The sequence below is a fragment of the Electrophorus electricus genome, chromosome 6 (genome assembly GCF_013358815.1).
Source record: "Electrophorus electricus isolate fEleEle1 chromosome 6, fEleEle1.pri, whole genome shotgun sequence".
NCBI classification, from domain to species: Eukaryota; Metazoa; Chordata; class Actinopteri; order Gymnotiformes; family Gymnotidae; genus Electrophorus; species Electrophorus electricus.
The window spans coordinates 4517612-4538193 of NC_049540.1; the positions used below are offsets into that span (position 1 = coordinate 4517612).

General features: G+C 40.4%; 3 protein-coding genes across 3 annotated transcripts; all 3 read right to left on the reverse strand.

Annotated features, from left to right (window-relative positions):
• Positions 1 to 7180: 7180 nt before the first annotated feature.
• On the reverse strand, positions 7181 to 10841 carry fkbp6 (FKBP prolyl isomerase 6). The gene is made up of 10 exons (XM_035526873.1): positions 10827 to 10841; positions 10004 to 10051; positions 9669 to 9786; positions 9435 to 9524; positions 9151 to 9353; positions 8797 to 8916; positions 8446 to 8643; positions 7562 to 7671; positions 7399 to 7474; positions 7181 to 7227 (listed from the first exon to the last, which is right to left on the reverse strand). The coding sequence occupies exons 1-9, from the start codon at positions 10839 to 10841 to the stop codon at positions 7399 to 7401; spliced, it is 978 nt and encodes a 325-aa protein (XP_035382766.1). The 3' UTR covers positions 7181 to 7227.
• Positions 10842 to 11131: 290 nt separating this feature from the next.
• On the reverse strand, positions 11132 to 14237 carry zgc:193711 (uncharacterized protein LOC569781 homolog). Its single transcript, XM_035527504.1, has 4 exons — positions 14106 to 14237; positions 13125 to 13174; positions 11966 to 11991; positions 11132 to 11483 (listed from the first exon to the last, which is right to left on the reverse strand). The coding sequence occupies exons 1-4, from the start codon at positions 14135 to 14137 to the stop codon at positions 11154 to 11156; spliced, it is 438 nt and encodes a 145-aa protein (XP_035383397.1). The 5' UTR covers positions 14138 to 14237; the 3' UTR covers positions 11132 to 11153.
• Positions 14238 to 17860: 3623 nt separating this feature from the next.
• On the reverse strand, positions 17861 to 20549 carry hspb2 (heat shock protein, alpha-crystallin-related, b2). Its single transcript, XM_027031831.2, has 2 exons — positions 20110 to 20549; positions 17861 to 18725 (listed from the first exon to the last, which is right to left on the reverse strand). Exons 1-2 carry the CDS (start codon positions 20201 to 20203, stop codon positions 18298 to 18300), a joined length of 522 nt encoding a protein of 173 aa, XP_026887632.1. The 5' UTR covers positions 20204 to 20549; the 3' UTR covers positions 17861 to 18297.
• Between the last annotated feature and the right edge of the window lie 33 nt (positions 20550 to 20582).

The following is a 20582-nucleotide window of genomic DNA, read 5'->3' on the forward strand; positions in this document are numbered from 1 at the left end:
CTAAGCTTAAGGTTGGGAAGATGTTTATTACTGTTTTGCTCTGCTTTCTGTGCTGTTTGATCAGGTTTACAATTATTTTCTTGACTTTCACTGGCCCACCTCTAGCACCATGTGGACAAACAGCAAAAGTAGACTTCCAAGAGGACCAAGAGACTAGTCAAGACTACATATTCAAAGCTTTCTTCTATCTGCAGTAATGAAGCAACTGTCATTTCCGCATTGTAAAAATTAAAATGTATATAAATATCCTTTTTCTAAAATTGGAGAATGTGCTTGTTAACATTATATAAATTGGTTCAGTGCAAATGTAAAACTATGCAATGAAATCAAATAATAAATTATGTTTGTTGCAAATGTTATGAATGGCACTGTAGACTACTGGTATCTTACATGAGCATGGTATAGGTGTTAAGTGTGGACCAGGATGATATCTCTATCTATCCAACTCTCTCTCGTTCTCTCTCTCTCCCCCAACCCCCCCCAACCCTCCATCTTACCATAATCTGCCTTTGTTCCCTTTGCTGGTAGTCTAGCGTAAACCAAAGCTCACACACACACAGCTCAGGTTCCCCCCATCATTCCGGGGGGGGGGGGGGGGGGGGGGGGGGGGGGGTGGATGGGGAGAGACAACAACAACGGGATGGGACACAGATGGAAAAACACGGAGACGATTTTGGCAAAGGCAGCGACTGCCGCACAGTACCAGCCTTTGTTCTAAAAAAGTATCTTTGTGAGGAATTATGATGTGAAATTAAACGAACACTTCCCATGTAAATTGGTCTGTGCTGAAAGCAAAGAAAAAAAAGAAAAAGAAAAGAACTGGCAAGGGCATCGACCTCCGCGTAGGGTAATAATATCTGAACTACACTGGCAAGAACCAAGAAATCGCGCAAGAAGCTCAGACATCAGGACGTCAGTGACATAAACTAAGGTGGAGAAACCACCCACAACAGAATACTGATGTGCAGCACATAAGAAACACTATACCATTAAGAAAAAAAAATGTAAACAACAAAAAAAAAAAGCAATACCCTAAAGTTGCCATATCCTGCCCCAGCAAGCTCGAGGTGGCACTGGTACCTGACAGCCTACTTCCTGAAGATGAAAACATCAGACATCAGTTTTAATACATTAGTCACCATTATGATAATGTGATTAGGTGAGGCACACTAGAGAAAGCATCTGTTATAAGGCAGGCTTTTCCCCAGTGATTAATCGGAAGTGGTTACAATCTATGTAACGAAATAATACTACTATTAACATTTTTTTTCAGCTTGAGGTGTTGTGCCATTATTATAGGCACTCAATCATTTTGTGTGTCTTTTGTTTTTAGCACAGAATAACCCCCCTAACCATGGATATAAATTGAATTACAGTGTGGACATTTTTGGCAAATTCTTGGTTATATTACATTTAATCACTGTTTACTAGAATTAACCATCAATGTTTCGTGGTCTTTTAGGTACAACACAAAGGTATACATTCACACCAAGCCAGGATGTAAAAGCTATCTATGTTACCAGGGGCACATAAACACAGCAGTAGTAGTTTGGAGATGACAATCAAATGAAAATCAACCCCAGGCAGAATTCAAGTCAGTTTATTCTGTGTTGTTTTTGTTTTTTTGTTTTTTTTGGGGGGGGGGGGGGGGGGGGGGGGGGGCTGAGACACAGGGGCATTTCTCTGCCAGGCGATGGTCTCCACCAGCTTGTTAAGTCTCTGCTGAGCCGTTGTGTTCCTGGCAGAGCAGCAGGGTAGCCGCCCAATCAGGGGCCACCGTAGGGACTGTTTAACCGAGTCACAGGAACAAAGGCTCATGTTGTGAAAGAGCAGTGATTTTGAACGCAAGATCTCATCCCACTTTCAGTCCATATTTTATCACCACCGACTTAAGCAATTCTTCCACCAACACCCTAAGCTGCAAAACATCAATACAGCATGGGTTCCCCTCACTGCTCACACTAGTCTGTCCTCACGGGTCCCAATATTATTATTATTATTATTATTATTATTATTATTATTATTATTAAGTTCAATTTATATAGCACCTTTCATAGACACAAGGTTGCTTTACAATGATATCGGGGGAAAAAATGTAAAAATAAAATAAATAAGTAAACAAATAAAATTGACACAAATTGACAACACAATAATTAACAAATACAGATAAGAAAAGAGGTTATGAAAAGCGTTGGGAGAAGAGGTATGTTTTATGTTGAGATTTGAAGGAGGAGAGTGTGGAGCAGAGACTGAGAGATTGAGGTAAAGTGTTCCATAGTTTTGGGGCCATGACACTAAAGGATCTGCCTCTTACAGACACCAGTCTAAATTTGGGGATGGAGAGATCTGCATTAGAGGACCAAAGTGTATAATGTCCCAACTGAATATTCACACACCTTAGGCTCTTAGCTTCCATCAACAAAGAAGCACTATGCCCTGCTAGATATCTCAGCCTCCTCCAATCCCACAAAGCCCTCTTCAATATTCTCCAAGTTTTAAAAAAAATTAATAAGATTCATTTTATGCAAGAAATACAGTAGAAAAATGTACAGTAGAAAAAAATAGAAATGCTTTGAGACCTGAAAGTAGCTGTAATGTACTGATGGCAAAAACAGCTTTAAAAAAAAAAAAAGTACAGCCCAACCGGAACTCATACTGGGAGATAAGAGTAGAGGCAACCCATTCGCTGAGAAACCCTCTTTTGTGTCTCAGGGGAAGGGAAAAATGTTCACCTTCTTTCCTTGTTGTCCCTCTCTGCCTACTCTAAATGTAGCCTTCTGTTACTCTCGACTTCAGGGAGTACATTTAATCTAAACACTCAGAAAGACAGAGACAGAGAAAAAGGAATACATTAAAAAACACCTTTCATATAGTATAAAGTTTCAAAAGGAGAAAAAGACAACTTAAGAATGAGAAAGACTTACCTTCTATAAGGCTAAAATGAAAGAAAAGAAAGAAAAAGACAGGACTTCTGCCATCAGGGGCAATGTTATGAATAGGACATTGATCTGCAAGGCCAGAGATGAGGGAATAAATAGAAAGCAGTGTTCATAGAAGTTACTGGAGCATGAATCATAGTTATGGCCACACTGAGACGACAACTATGATTTTAAGACCTTTTCCCCCTGCTTTGTACCCCACCACCACTACAACCACCACTACTTTCAACTCCACACCAGCTACAGTCAGCCAGGCCAAGGCCTGCAGTCCCGACATAGTCACCAGCCAAAGGGCTTGGCTGTAAAATCCCAAAGCTTGGCAGAGCACAAGGTGGCCTCGCCGGCGAGCAGGCAGACACCTGGAGGGTCCCGCTGAGCCGCATCGTCCTGCTCCTCACGCTAATGTTCAGCCTCCTTGAATTCATAGGCAAACCAGCTGTCATCACTCACACAATCACGACTGGGTGCTTACTTAAAGGGCAAGGTGATAGGTGACACTGGTCATTGGGTTTATGGGTATAATGTCTATACAGTATGGATGGAAGAGTAGAGATCAGGCATGGTGAAAAATGGTGTTTCCCCCCCCCCCCCCCCCCTCCCCCCCCCCCCCCCCCCCCAAGTCTCTCTAGGAAGGTAGTATAATTATATGTACAGTTCAAGTGTCGGCCTGCTAAGGCAGTGTCTCATTTCCAGATTTGGCTGATGGAATTCTGGCTCTGATAATATCTGTACTGATGGGTGGCCTCACTAAATCTGTCTGTGTTGTAGTGATGTCGTGCAACATCACCTTATCAGGTCAACCCTTCCTCCGGATCCTCGTCGGATCAAACACAGACACACGAATTTTCCCCTGTTCAGGAACGTGCTAGGGCTAGCAAAGACAGTGAGGACCATTGTGTTCAGCCCCGTCTCCTGTCTCTATTTTGAGATGCTATCTGCTATGCATTTGCACGCAGAACCCTGCAGACAAACAAAAGGACAGCGTCTCTGTTGCTACGCTGTCTAAACACGACGGTCTCTAAAACAGACCGCTAAACAGTGGCGCCACATTCACACTCTAACATGTTTGCATGTCAGTCTGGCAACAGTCTCTTCTCCATCATATACATACATGGCCTGAAGAGACTTTTCATACATTATGCTCAATATATATCCCTTGAAATATAAACTTTGTCTCTCTCAAAAACATACATTTTGAGGGAAAAATGTTTTCTCTCAAAACCCTGGGCCACACGTATCCCAAGCTCAAATGTTTAGTGTTAGAACTGCTATTGAGAACAGTCTTTTTACATACCCCATTCCTGGACTTAATTGTCTGAGGACGGAGCAGGCACAGGCCTACATGAGGCCCCCTTACACCCTGCACCCTGCCAGGCAGCGCAAGAACAGCAGAGCTGACACACACTGTTTTGGCTTTGAACTGAGCAAGTGCAGCCCAGCACCGTCAACAACCCCCACCTATGCAGAGCCCGAAACACCGACACAAGGGTCTAGAATAATAAACTTCACTTCATAATTATGCTGACACGCCATGCTCATCAAGAGGCTGAAGCTGTGGGGAAGAGGGGAAAACACAGCATTTACATGCAGGAGGATGAGCTGAACAGACTGACCCCCACTTACACTGGTACACCTCTACCACCCCTGCTACAGATTCAACCCAGACTGGGCCATAACACTGTGCTACTGCCATGAGTAGAACCTCAGTGAGAACAGCATTAAAAACTCCATCTGCAGGTGGAAGAATTAAACTAAGACTTTTATGTCTGTCATTTATTCTTTTTTTTTGGCTTTTGTCCAAGTTGGCCATGAACTATCTGCAAAGTGGATACAGAACACACTAAAACAGTGTTTCCTAACTCGCTCCTCAAGGACCCCTAGACGAGCCAGATTTTATCCCAGCTCAAGCAGCACTGAACAGGGATTCGGTGTACTTGATTTCTGGTTCAGGAAGGTTGGGAGCTGGGCAGAACATAACAAACATAAAGTAACCAGTGACTGGATTGGCTCTGTAACCGATGTCGACATGGGAAGTTTCTGGAGCCCCACGGTGGCTTACTTAAGAACACCTTAAAAACTCATATCAGTATACTGCTCGTAGCACACACAGCTCTGCTGGCTGTTCATTTTGGGGTTCTTTTAAATGTTTTTTTTACTCAAGGGAGGGAAGGCCTCAGACTTGCCAAGACATGCAGCCCAGCAGAGGGGGGGGCATAAAATGGCTTAAGATCCCGTTAGTGGAATACTGACACGAACATGGCCAACAATGAATGAAAATTGGTGTCAGCCGGCTACCATGACCTCATCTGCTTAATGCTAACCTGGTCCTACTTGTTTTCATTCATGATCAGCTATATTAACATTTCTGAATGAAGCATTCCATCTAAAAATGTCTGTGCTGGATATAACATGAAATTCTGAGTTTACCATAACAAAAGTTGCAAACATGGCCTAAACACAATTTGCTCAAGTCCATCCATTCTGCCTTGACTTAGTCATCCTTTGAGCACAAACTGCTGGGTCAGCTTGAAGCAATTACTAATGGATTACACTGGTTTACAGGCCCTGAAACAGTGATGATAACTGGCTGTATGTTGTGATAATGCATTGCCACAGTGAGTGCCTGGAGCAGTGGTTTTCTTGCATTCAGAGATTATTTGCTGTCAAACGGAGACTAACCATTTTATACAGGTGAAGCCTGTCAGAAAGGCATGCAGTAATCCACAGAGAATAGAAGCAGAAAGGTTATGCTACATTAAAAAGGAGAACATGTCCAGTGTGTCTACATAAATGGAGGCAAGTTTACAAAGTTACACAGATACAATAATACAGTAAGTAATGAAATCTTTATACAAGAATGATTATATACATCTTCTAAAATTCATATATAAACATTTGTTAACCAAATTGGCAAGTTAAAAATAACAACAAACAAAGCATAAAAAGCAATAGCTAATAGTTACATGTACCCATGGTAGGGTACCAACAAAAGTTACCTTTGGTGTAGAAAATACACATCCAATCCAATTGTGCCTCCTTGTTGAATTTCCTCTTTTCTTGTTATAAACATATACCTTACACTTAGACTAACTTGGTACTGTGTTTTGAATCATTGCTGTCTAGAACTAATTTGGGTGGTGGATCAATTAAACAAAGCGGTAACATTACCATAACAGGGCATGGCTGTGGTATATGAGCTGGTATAACTGTCAGGCACAATGCTGTTGGTGGGGTTTTATATGACAGTGCCTGAGTTCACAGTGGTCAGCCTTAAGGTAACTATGTAATACTGTGGTTGGAACTGGCAAACTGTTGAGGAGGGCCAACACCAACTGTGTAAAGTACTAGGTGAGTTTTAATCTTGAACCGATCACCTACAGCATGTACAAACATAGGTTAGTGTTTCTAATAAAGTAGCTTCTGAGCAAATAGGGCATGTTAAAGATTATATGCCCTGTTAAAAAGGACATTGCATTGACTGGTCAATACAGTCACATGATTATAATACATGTGAGAACTAATCCCACTCCTTTTTGACTTTCTTTCCCATTTATTACTTGTGTGCATATAGGTAAGTTGACTTTATAGTTGTGCATAGAGGCGCAAGTTCTTACATCGAGAGTAAAATTCTAATTAATGCCAAGGACATTGAGCATTTGTGGTAGTGTGCAGTCATATTTTGTGTACAATTATGCAGTTGTAGTATACAGTATTATTACATTTTGTTTAGCTTTGGTATTATAGTATTTTCCATTGCATATGGATTAAGCCCAAATTAATGGATGCACACAAAGTGCCGCGGTTTCCTCGCATAGATATGGGTTATGTATACTGTGTAATTTGATGCCTGCTGATATAATGTTTCATATTTTTATTTGTATATATATATATATATATATATATATATATATATATATATATATATATATATCTATATATATATATATATATACACACATACATACATACATAACATACATACATACACACACATATACACACACACACACACACACACACACCACACACACACAGAGAGTGTTGTGTGGTTCTAAACAGAATAGAAAACAGGTTAAGCCCGTGCATAAACATTAACGTGTAGTACACTGATTTTTATATAAAAATCAGTGTACTACACGTTAATGTTTATGCACATAATATACACAAATAAACAGAAGACAATTCAGTTTGGGAGGTCACATTTCTGCCATCTTTATTTACTAACTCAGATGACCGACAGTCTTCACACTCTTCAGTCACCTCACCAAACTGTACATACATAAACCCTGTTTTCCATAAGCAAGACGGAATGAGAGAGGGGGAAAAAGTAAACCACATATTAATATGGAGCCTGTTTAAGTACACAGTTAACATCAGGTTTAACTGTGCCACCAGTTGCACTTTCACTGCCCCCTTGTGGTAAGTATGAGCAAAGGCACAAATAAATTTGCTTGCTTACTCACTTGTCTGGCTTGAAACCAGAAAACATCTTGGTGCACATCTCTTTTTCTTTGTCTAGGCAGTCCTTGTAACAACTTCAAGCACACAAAAAGGTTTCCGCTTTCTAAATGAGGGCAAACTGAGCACTCCACACAGAATTCAGGAACTTCCTGAAAACCTACCTTGCCAGCTTCCTTAATGAGTCATTAATGTTGGGGTCAAATGGCTTCTTAGCCTGTGCCATTGTTAGATAGTCTTGCGCCTTCTCATAATCCTTCATTTCCAAATAAGCCTAGGCAGAAAATGAGGCAAATACATTAAATCATGATATCTTCATTTTAAACATGGGGTTTTGACATGGTCAGTCATACATCTTGCAGCCACAGCATAAAGGAATTATTCAAATTTGTTAGCTAATTTAAAGAAAATATAATAACCTCTTATTGTCAGAGTAAGTGAACATCCCCCTGGCTACTTTGCATTCGAAAATACATCTAGGTTACAGCATAATTCAAATTTTGACAAAGAGGAGAGGTTGAATTACTTGCAAAAATACATAACGTTACTGAGTGTCAATGCTGAATAGAGAATGAACAATAGCACCAGCTAGCTAACCTTAGCTGTGACACCTTTCACACAACATGCTTCATTGTATTGACGATTCTGTCTGCCCAATCAGTAGTTTTCAGTGTTCTAATTATTGCCTCAGCTTTATTGACAGAGGCAAAAAAAATTCGACAGAGACAAAAGTACAAGGTATTACTTTTCCCAATGGAAAACCAAAAAGGTGAGTACAATAGAGATGAGCCAGTACCATGTAATGGAAAAGGGCCAATAGTGAATATTTGTCTTAAAAGATGGAGGTTGTGAAACATTTTGATAATGGTTGGGGTGCAGGGCATTATTTGGTAAGTGTCCTGCCCCCTTAAATCCATTCAACATGTTCATATATCACACAAAGACAAGCAATAGCTTTCTGAGTGTTTCTTCACACCTTCCTATACAGCAGCCCCAAGATCAGCTTACATCTCTGGGAAGGTCAGCCCAAAACGAGCGGTTTTCTCACCTGACCGCAGCGGAAGAGTGCTTTAGTGTTGCCTGGGCTGACTTCCAGAGCCTTGTGGCCATAGTTCATGGCCTTCCGTGGCCTCTCTAGGCGGAGGTAGGTGAACGAGAGGTTGAGCAAGACCGGCAGACTCGCCTCCCTAATATGCCGTCTCTCCTCCTCGGAGGCCGGCTCGCGGTTCCGCAGGAGGGTCATGGCCTGTGCAGCCGTGGGAAATAAGAACAGAGAAAAACAAGCCCAGATCCAGTATGTGAGAGAGCGACTCCATTTCGCCAGCTGAATTTACCGCTCTCTCTGTAGGCTATTCAGAAACCGAACCTCGAAGATATTAGAAACACATGTTGAACACACCTGCTTGTACCGGTCTTTGGCATCTTCGTAGCGTCTCTGATTGAAGCAGCGGTTGCCAAAGCTCCGTTCTGTGTCCACAACACTCAGCAGCGTAGGCAGAGGAACACAGTTCTGCTCTTCCTGTGGTATAGTTTTAGAATGATAGTTCTTTTACTCATCAAACAAAATGAAACCAAAAGCAAAATTATTCAGAATTATTGAAGTGTGGCTGTATACATTAAGGTTAAGGGTAAAAGATGAAAACAAAAGGATTTTTAAAAAGGGTAAAAACACGTGAAATGTACTCTGAGCAGAACAGCAGAAAACAAAATGAAGATGGTGTACATAAACGCACCACGACAGCTATAATCTTACCGGTGACAAAGCAAAGAACTCATCCACTTGGGCCGAGTCGAGGAAGTCAATGATGTGCACCTCATACAGCAGTGTGGCTACAGGAGGAATGAGAGGAGGGCAACCCATCTCTCCATACGCATAACTGGGCTGCAGAAGAAACCGGGAGAACTCTCCCCTCCTCATGGTCAGCAGGCCGAGCTCAAGGCCACACACCGTCACATCTGATGAAGGTGGCAGGCCTTAATACTTTAATGATATTGATGGTGACATTGATGACAATGACATTAGGACTGCCATCTTACCTCTACCTAGCTTCATCATTCTAGGATATTTAACGTGGGTTGTAGACTCAAATGGCTCATCGGAGTACTCCAAGAATCCAGAAAAATTAACTGTTCGGTTTATAGAATAAGTCATTTGAAGAAAGTGGTTTAAAGAGTTGTATTATCCACACGATCACTTTGACAGTGATATCGACTATCACGGATTAATAATACTATATATTATCAATAATAATTTAAGGTTACGTTGCTTACTGCATACTGAACCATCCCTTGGTACAAGTGGGCCCTCTCCTGCGTGCACCACTTCCTTCAAAATTCCTCCATCTCCTAAAATGTCTTGCATTTGCTGAGCAAGACGCTGGAAAGGTGTCTTTAACACACACTTATGAAGTTAGAATTAGTAGCTAGCTATCTGGCTAGAGTACCCAGCAAGTTGGTTAATTTTAAGGTTCCCTAAATCTCTAAAGTCAGGTAAACGTTAGCCACAACCGATATAGTTAGCTATCTTAGCTAAGTCTTTTCAACTAAATGCCAACAGCATAGCTAATGTACGAGCTAGCGTTAGTTAACGTAGGTAAGATAACTACCTGAATTCCAACCCGATGGCGCTCTTCTCGGTCAACGAACTGCATAATCTTTGAGAAATACTATTTGCCTGCATGTTTCCTAAACAAAATGAATGACTGAATCCGTTAGCTAATCTTATCGAAGCTCACTCGTTTTGAAATGTAGCTAGTTTAGATAACAAAAAAGGTTAGCTATCCCAACAACGTAAGGCTCAAAACAGCTACTGAATATAAATGTGAATCATTTTTATGTCCATTTACCAGCTGCATGCATTCTTATGGTTATCAAGTTAGCTATCACTACTCATGTTTTAATGTCCAATTAAAAGGTCTGCATACGTTAGCGTAGATTTTCAATTTGTCATTAGTTAGGTTTTTTGTTAAATTTTTACATATTCCTCAATGATGCGAAATTACGATACGACTTCATTCTTCAAATAACTTTAAATAACTTTACAAAAAATAATTGCGATAGCCATGGCACCGTTTATCTATCCACACTTCAGGCATCACAGCCTGATTCGCCTTTTAAAAAGCCTAGATAGTGAAATCCTAATATTGAAAAGGTAGACTGGTTATATGAGTTTAGCACTCATAATGCTTGGTTAGGGTTAGGGCTAAGAGTAAGTATAGGTGCAGGATATATTTAATAAGAGTTAGATGTAAGAGCATATTACACAGTTCATGGGATCATTCAACTGATCTCCTAAATCAAGTTCCTCAGCCTGTCATATTAATGCTTTGAAGAAAAAAAAAAAGAAAAAAAAAACTTACAAAAAAAAACAGCAATTTATCAAGCTAATCAGCATGCAAGCCTTCGAAAAGTCTATTTCCCCTTTAATACCTCCGCTTCTGACATGGTGTGCACAATATAGTTTTATGCAAAAAATAAATACAAATCTCATGCTGCCATCTTTTCAAAATGTTAGTTTGTATTCCCTGTATATATTATGCAAAGTGGCACATGGTGGGATATGGGATCAAATCAAGATACTGAATAAATTTGAATTTGGAAAACTTGCAATTATGTAAATGGAAATACAGATACAACACAGACAAACGGTTATATATATATATATATATATAATATATATATATATAATATATATATATATATATATATATAAATAAATCTATTATTATAACATAAAAAAAAGAAGAAAAAAAAGATTCACACCAATACAGCACGCTTTGAGGAAGCACTCTTCTTGCAGCGAGTCTTAGCCATCGGTCTTTGCAGGTCTCCAGGGGGGATGAGTATATCTGCAGGTTCTAGGGGCGCAGGTGTCTTAACACCCCTCAGAAAGTCTATTGTTGCATACTCAGTGGTGTTCTTATTGGCCACGCCCCTCCTCTGCTTCTCTTGCTTGGTCGGGCGTGCAGAGTGAAGCACCTGGATATCGGCATAGTGTAAGCCCTCTGTATCAGGCTCCCTCCTCCTGTTGACTTTAGCGTTGTTGCTGTCCACAGCCACTGGGTCATATATGTGTGTCTCTGCAGCCTGATGCAAAAACCAAAAACAAAAGCTCTCCATGAGTGCAAAATAACTGCAGTAGTCTGGTCAATATGACAAAGGTGTACCATTCCAATTGTCATTATTTAGTTCATTTCAGAGAGAAAGCATGATCTAAGACCAGTTCCTCATCCATCTCACTCAAGTGTTCATAAATGAACACATTAGCTATGTGATCCTAGGTCTATTTTTATTACCTAGAGGACTTTGTGTTCATTTATGGATTAAATTGCTTATAAGGCTATAGAATGGACACAGCTCCTCACTGGACAGATGAAAATGCTGTTGCAATTCAGACAGGACAAGAAGGTGAAAACAACAAGAAACCAAGTTTAGACTGCCTACCCTCCCACCGATTTGCAAAATAAGGTTATCCCACAAATGTTAACAACACACAACCCCAAGAAAACACAAACCAGCTGCAGTAACTGTAAATGAGCCAACAGTCAGTCAGTCTGAGGAGTAGATACCTGATGGGGTGAGACTGCAGGTGGAGCTGAAGGAGGCAAAAACAAAAATATTTTAATGTTATAGTCACCACTGTATTGGTATTACAAGGCATAAGTCTATCCTTACACAGGTAAAGTGTAGATTTTCAATCCAGACCTTGGCCATACTATGTTTCATTATTGTTATTATTCTAGTGCCTGTGAAAAATAACTAATGTGAAATAAAAAAAATTTTAAAAGTTTATTTATGTATTTAACTAAATCATAGGGTTCCTCTTCCGACCTTAACTCATAGTTCATTTTTTGCTGAGGATGCCCAGAGCTCATTACTATTCATAAGCAAGCCCATGTGCTCATTAACGTTCATTAGTTGATTTGCTTAAGTACCTCAATAAGGTTTATGCCATTCTACCCTATGTGTAAATTAGTTAGACAGGATATGAAGAAAAGGTTTTAACGGCCAGGGCTGCATGAAGTTTGAGTAGTAAGATTATTTGGTAACTAAGTAGATATTCCCCAATTACCTAGGTGTTACACATGCACGAATTCAGTACCTAATTTGAGACAAACACATCATTGTGACTCTTGAATGGTGAATGAACCCAAGTCAGAAGCCTTCCCTCAATTAACATCCAACATAGTTTTTTTGTTTTACTTATAGGCTAACTACCTAATACGCCCAAGTAGGCTATTCAAGCAAACAATAAACGAGCTATTTGAAAGGAATTAAGAGTATCTTGACCTATATTAAATCTATTTTTAAGATTTAAAGAAAAACAAATAACATAGTAGCCTATGCTTATATGAAAAACAAACTTATTGCTATTCATGTGTCAACTGTGTATATGTGAAAATTGTGGATGGAAAAACCCAATCAGTTTGCGATGTTTTATCCAACCTATCACAACAAGGCGACAATCACGTTATGCAAAAATTAATACATATAGCTCATGTGATGTACAAAAAAAGTTGTTTTTTAATCCTATCCCTGCTGAATTGAGAAACATCTCTAGGTACAGATTTTAGATATTTTCGTGTTACAGGAAAGGCATTTTTCACAATATAGTCCATTTGATAACCTATCAGATATAAGGATCATGGGTGGAACACCCAGGTTGACTAGAGGTTAATTTCGGCTAAAAGTACACTAATGTGGATTACCCGGAGCACCGTTTCTTACCTTTACTCACTGACCGCTTCAGAGAGAATTTGCTTGAATTTAAACCCCATCTAACAAAGAAAAAACAAAATAGAATATCAAATTTGTTAGCGCCATCAAGCAGACCAGATGTGCAAAATTCAGTTCGAACCACTGCTTAACCCTCATGTGTCCAATACTGGGAGGTATGTGAGCAGACCATTTAAATGAGCCGCTTGGCTACCGCTTTTTAAATGAACAGGTGGGCTTAGATCAAAAACCGCCCGGAAATTCTACACTGCTGGGGGTCTGGAATTACGCGAGATGTAGGGGAGTAAACGTTTTAAATGGATGTTAAACAAATGGGCCTGAAATCGTCTCGTAATAAAATCCGACTGTGGCACATACGACAGTGTATTCTAGTGAAGCGGTGTTCCTCTTTGTATTCTGTGCATGATTAATGTGTCTATCCTAGGATCTGCCCAAACTCTCGCGCGGATGCACGTCATATGTCTCATATTACCCGTTGAGCTTTGAAGTTTGCTGAAATGGTCATTGATAGACCGTGATCTGGGGATTCTCATTAGCCCTTCCCTACCTTAAAAATACCATACATAAACATGTCTTAACCAATCTAATCACATTATATTTTAGGGCAAATCAACACCCCAATAGCTGGTTATTGGTGGTTGATACCCGTCGAGTCTTGTTTCGTATAATTTTCTTTTATAAAGAAAATAACGGATCACGCACAAAAATGTGAGTAACGTTCCTGCAAACAAGGGCATTTGTACGCAGAAAAATGTTCCAGACTGTCGCGGCACAAATAAGATAATAAGTGCGACCACAAACGCTTGACTTTAACTTGGCGTACCGTTTATAATTAAAATCGACGATTTCTCCTCTGGCGAATGCAAAAGAAATCAGTCGCCAGCCTATTTCAATTATGCAACAGATAACTTCCCACACTGTAAAACACTATTTAGCAATACATATACAAAATACTTAACACAGGCCACTTACTTATCCAAGGATTTCGTTACACTGTTTCCCATAGTTGCTCATGTTTTAAGAGACTAACAGTTACAGTTTATTTGTTGCCTGATTCATTTCCTTGTTCCGAGGTAACCAGAGCGCTGCAGGTGTACTGGAATATGTGTGCTACCTTTGTCCTTTTGTGAAACGCCCCTCAGTGGTGAGGTTTCCCTTGGCCAACCTTGAAGCAATCCTGGTGAACGTTTAACTACCTGTAGTTTGCCTAGTTTGATTCTTAGGCTTTTTTGTTTCATGGGGGGGGTTGTTTGTTTGTTTTTCCATAACACTGAATGCAATACAAGTAAAGAAGAGCTTTGCTCAAGATGCAAGTAATATTAAACAGTGGTGGATCAATTTCAGTGTCTATAATTCTGTTCAAATTGTATCTACAGTCTTACTGTAATATTACTGGGAAAGTGGGGAGAACTCTAAAATCAGTCTCAATTCAGTCTCAAATCATGCAGGCAAAACCACTCACTTCAGTAAACTACATGCAGTGGGGATTTGGGGTTTTGCTTATTTAAAAGTTTTTTATCAGGGCCTTCTGGAAAAGCTTCCTAATAGTTTGTTGGCATGGTACCTCATCTAGTAGTATAAAAACACATGAGTGACCATTTAGAATTTAAAAAAAGTAAGATTCAGAAGTTTTATTATTTTAGTAGATTTTGTTTGTAAGATTTTATAGAGTATGCATTCTTGTGTGGTCTTTTTCGATGGATGCACACAAGTAACAAATATCTAATTGGCACAGAGCCTATTAATTTCCACAATGTGCAGGAGACTAAATCAAAAGACGAAAGGGAATGAAGGGTTCACATCATGCATATTGGTCACTTGACTATCCTGACCAAAGTAATGTCTTTTTTAACACTGCTTCCCCTCCACCTAATTTAAAAAGTAAATTTGACTATTGAAAAAAAATTACCATTTACCTGATGCTTCAGTGCAAGCCCCTGAAGTTTAAGGGTTTTGCTTAGGGGCCCAAGATTGATAACTTGGCAGCAGTGGGGATTAAACTAGCAACCTTCTGATTGCTAGTCAAGTACCTTAATCAATAAGTGACATTAAGAATCGATGGCAGGCAAACCAACCAGGAGACAGGTCAGGCTTAGGCCTGGTCTTTCACTTGAATTGCTGCAGAGCCGATCTTCCAACCAGCTCCAGATGTAGTGTGATTCACGAGATCTACAGGCCACATAAATCTAGGCAGGTGTGATCAACAGTCATGACTACAGGTCATACTTTGAGATCTTCAGTTTTTATAGTCTACATGTTTCTGGGCTGAAGACGGCAAATGGCTCATGATGAAATGTGACCAGAAATTTGACTACTTCCAGCTTTTACAGGTGAGCATTTTACACGCCTTGCAGAAGGATTGAGTCTGCCCCCCTCATTAACAGGCTGATGGCTGTAATGGAGTCAGTGTCAATCTCATCAGATGACACATATCCCCTCTACTTCTTGGCACAACTGACTCCACTGCCATTTTTTGCATTCAGCACAACTATGATGGTGTTGCTTCATTGCATATCAGTCTCTTAGAATCCAGTATCTTCTTCTCAACATTCCCTGGATTCCCTGCTGGTAAAGCTTTCATCTCATCTCGTGAAAATGAAAGCTGGTGTACTAAGCATGTTTGAGAAGACTAATCTCAGCATTTCTGCTGATGGGTCACCACTTTGGTTATCTGCCATGTGTAGTTTTTGAAGCTGCTAAACTGAGTGACCTATGGCACAGGAGGGTTATCAACTGTAAGGCAGCCAAAAAAAGTCAGTCTTATGTTCTTGTTGATCCTGATCAGTGGCAAATATAGAGCAACTATATAGTTGCTGCCATAGGAAGGAAGATGTTGCTTGGAAGAAACAGTTTGCTCTGCTGTATTCTTTACTTTATGCTCTACTTGCCAATGGGGGTAATCCTCAGCAGGGAAGGGCATGTGATGCAGTCTGAAAGAGGCTGCTGTCATTGTGCTTGTGTCAGTGGAGGATGCACTGCTGCAACATCATCGACAGACGTGTGGAGGGAGCAAGGTGCAGGAGCAGGAGGTTGTGGCATAGGAACAGATCTATGTAGCACTGGAATTGGACATTGCCTATTAGTAGGTGAACGTGGTTGTGATATTGGCAAAGATACAGGGCCTTTGGCCTTCAGAACTACAGCAATTATTCATAGCATAGATTCTTCTAGCTGTTGGAATCATTCTGCAGGAATCTTGGCCCAATGTGGACAAGATCGCAGTTGCCACAAATTGGATGTAGGTATTGACATGCTTTGAACAGCCTGTTCTACCTCGTCCCAGAGATGGTCTATAGGATTAAGATCTGGGAACTATGAAGGCCAGAGGAACAAGGAAAACTTGCTGTCTTGTTCCTGGAACCAACCCATGACTATACATCCCTTGTGCTGCATTGTCCTGCTCAAAGTGTCCTTCTGACATAGGTTAAGTATCTACCATGAAGAGATGAATGTGGTCAGCCACAATGATTAGGTAAGCCCTACTGTCCAAACTTCCATCAATAGGTATCGGAGGACCCAAGGTGTGCCAAGAAAACATTCCTCACACCATTACTCTACCAGCCTGAACTGTTGACACCTGCCAGGAATGGCTCATCAGTTCATGCTGTTACAAATTCTGACCCTGCCATCAGCATGCATCAACAGAAACCTGGATTTATCCGATAAAGTTTTTCCACTGCTCAGTGATCCAATCTTTGCACTCTTTTGCACACTAGAGTCTTGCCTTTCTATTTTGCTTATATAGTAATGGCACTCGAACTGCTCATCTGCTGTTATTGCCTATCTGTGCTAAGCAACAATAAACTGTGTGATTCAACATGTTTATTGGAGCACCAGTGATGTATTCAGATGCAATTTGCTTAATTGTGCAACGGCTGTTCACTAGAATAATTCATTGCATCCTCCCCTGACACCTTTTGTCAAAAGGTTGTTTACATGCACAGGATCCCCTATCGCTTGATGTTTTTCCACGATCACACCATACTCAGTATACTCTTTACACCATTGCATGAGAAAAACCCACAATGCTGGCAGTTTAGGAAATCCTGTCCCAGCTAGTCTAGCACCGATGACCATGCCTCATTCAAAGTCACTCAAATCGCTTGATTTTCCCTTTTTATTGTGGATTTGCATTGAAACCTATCAATGGAAAATTGCTCACTTGATTTATTTCTGTATTCTGAGGTCACATGTCTATTTTCCATATAGGGAAGCTGCAAATAGTAGTTGTATCTAATAAAGTGGCCATTCCGTGTATATATTTCTTTGAACAACTGGCATTTTCTTTATCAGAGAAAGAACATAATGTTCCAGGCTTGGTGTCAGTTAATGCACAACCATTTGGTTCTGTAAAAAATAAGATGAAATATAAACTGAAGTGTCAAGGAGGGTTTTTTTTTTAAATAGAAAAGTAGGAACAGCAGTTGCGGTCATTTGTATCTATATTCAGTGCAGTCCATGAGTAATCAGACAGTGACTTTTGTTGATTTAGCTTTGTACTCCAGCACATGGGGTTTGAAATGGAAGAGTGATTATATGGTCAGAACAGCTTTAGCTCAGTTTGTATTTGTCTTTTTACTCCCTGCATGAGCAGATTTTCCTTAAACACACTGGCTGTAGGCCCAGTGCTTTAGGTGCCTAATCTCAATAAAATCAGGTTTTCAGGGATAACAGAAATCATGAAGCAAAATACTTCCGATGCATGGAAGGACAGATATAGTCAGATGATGGGTGACAGGAATTCTGGTAGTTTATTGAAGTTTGATTGTTTTTTCTGCTATTGTCAAAAAGAAGAAATTATGTTACACTCAAAAAAATATTAAGAAAGCCACTTTAATCAGTTGATACTTTCTTAAAAGCGGCCATTTATGGGTTGAGTAACACATCTACTAGTAAGAGAGATCCTGGTCCTCATTCCTTTAAAAACATCTTGAGTACACCTAAAACTTTGCTAATTCTAATTTGTCAGACAAATTATTTTACCCAGGATTAACTGAGGCTGCACCACTGGAAAATGTCAACTCCTTACCCTTCATGGATTTTCTCAAGGCCAAGAAGCTTGGAAAAGTGAACAGGGGCTGTGTGATCAAGTAAATGGCTGAATATTGTCTTTGTCCAGAAGCCAGTTAACTACTTCAGAACATGACTTGTATGTGTGGCCAATTTAGTCCACTTTAGAGCAGCTCTTCTCTCCCTTCTCATCCATTTTAATCTTGAGCCGATTGATCTTAGGCTCCACGTCTTGCACCTTCCTTGGCGCCTGCACACACAGTATCCCATCATGCGAGAGGGAGACCTGAAGCAACAGTGGGTCCACGCCCACGGGCAGGATGTAGGTGCGCGTGAACTCTCGGCTCACGAATCCGTGCTGGTCTATCCTCTGCGCATGGCGCCCGCTCACCTCCAGCAGGTTGTCCACGGTGCGCACACTCATTTCATCTGGGGTGAATTGGCACACGTCCAGTTGTACACGGTACCAGTCATCCTCGATCTCCACCTGGGAGAAGCCCCGGTCCAGCTGCTTGGTGATGCGGGGACGGATGTAGTAACCGTGGTACAGGACCGGTACCATTAGGTCCTGAGGAGACAATGCTGTGCAGAAGAGGTACAGGGTGAAAAGCAAGACCAATAGTCATGAGTTCGCATCATGTAATAATGATACTCTAAGTGACAATGTGTCTTCTAACAGTTGTAACCCGTGCTAGATTTTACATTGGCTGGAATACTCCAAAAGTGGATGGAGAAGGGTGGGAATAAAACATTCAGTTTGGCAAATGTGGAAGTTCAGAGTTGGTGTCGACTGAAGAGAAGAAATACCTCACCTATAAATTCAAGACTGCAAGGACAAGTTAGCATTATGCTATTGTGATAATTTACCAATACAGTTTTCTACCTACAATTAGTCTTTTTTGGGGGGGTAAAATACCCATTAATCTTAAAAAATGAAGAGATCCACGGAAAGACCATGGGAGGCATCAAGATTTTCTGAGGCATGCACCTTGATTACAGCACGCTTAGAAAAATGTGCCAGTGTCATAAGGCAGAGGCCACAATAGGCAACTTTGTGTCAGATTAGGGTGCTGTTCCTTAATCTATGAACCGTGTCATCGTCATACTCTCTCCCTTCCAGCATGGTGAAAACAGACAGTCTTACACTCCCCTACATCAAACTCTTACATCATACAATGTTTACAATGAGCACTGGAAGCCTTAGATCAAGAATCAGATTTCATTCAGGAAATATTTTATTTTGGTCTTATTTTATGGGATACATCTTCCAGTATTTATAGATAATGACATGACTACCACTGAATCTTGGTCAGTTGTGGATATAGCAGTCTGTTTAAGATTAGTCCAGCAGTGAGGAACAGGTTATTTTTATATGGTGGCACTGGAGTCTTTGTCATGTATGGCATTCTAAATATAAATCTTAGCCCAGGCCTTGTGTTTCACTCCAGTATGAAATGCTGTCATGGTGGATCTGGTAATCATCACTTCACTTGGCTCATGTTTTGCTGGTTCACTGGCAAATAAACAGCTTGCATGAACTTTTAGCATTCATTTGACATCTTAAAGAGACATGTATTTAACAGCTTAAAGAGATTTGCTATATTAGAGCAAAGTATACAAGTATAGAAAAGTATAGAACTTCTAAAGTATAGAAGTTATTATTTTATTTACAGTCTTTCTCTTTTACATTTTCTCTTTGATTTACGTGAGCCTCTGAAGAACTATATTGCTGGAATAAACTTGTCATCACAGAGCAGAGAGACAGAGAGGCAGTAAAATTGCAGTGTAGTACACAAACTTTCAAGATAAAAGATGCTTTGGACAGAGGTCCTTCTTCAGCTTTGTAAGCATAATACTTCTAAAGGTTTAGGAGGTGAAACTGGCTTAACTAATAAAACCTGTTGAAATTCTTACCTGAAACTACATGTTGTAGTGTTTGTGTTAATGCTCATAAAGGCTCACTTACCTTCTGCAAAGTTCTGGTCGTAGATCCTAGCGGGTGTGCTCATCTCATAGTTGACGCTCATGGGGTAGGCATGGGGAACGGTGCGGTCAGTCATATTGAAGCGGTAGCAGGTATGCAGTATGGAAAGGACAGGGAAGTAGCACCTTTCTTGCTTGAAAGTTTGCTATAGTGCACCAAACAGTTAAGAGTACAAGTAAGGCAGGAGAGTGAGAGGGTCTAGAAATAGCTTGTGGCACACATGCTGGTGTTGTGTGGCTTCAAGGGGGTTTACACAGAGTGATACAATACTGGAACTTGGACAGACAACAGTTTAACATGACAATATTCACTGTGCTCATTTTTCTCCTAAAGAAAAGCAGACTGGCACCTGTTCTGTAGCTTAAAGGATAAAGTGTCATCATATATGAGACTCAGGAAAACGGATGCACAAGCAGACATTTTTAACTAATGAAATTTAATCTTTCTCTCGTTTC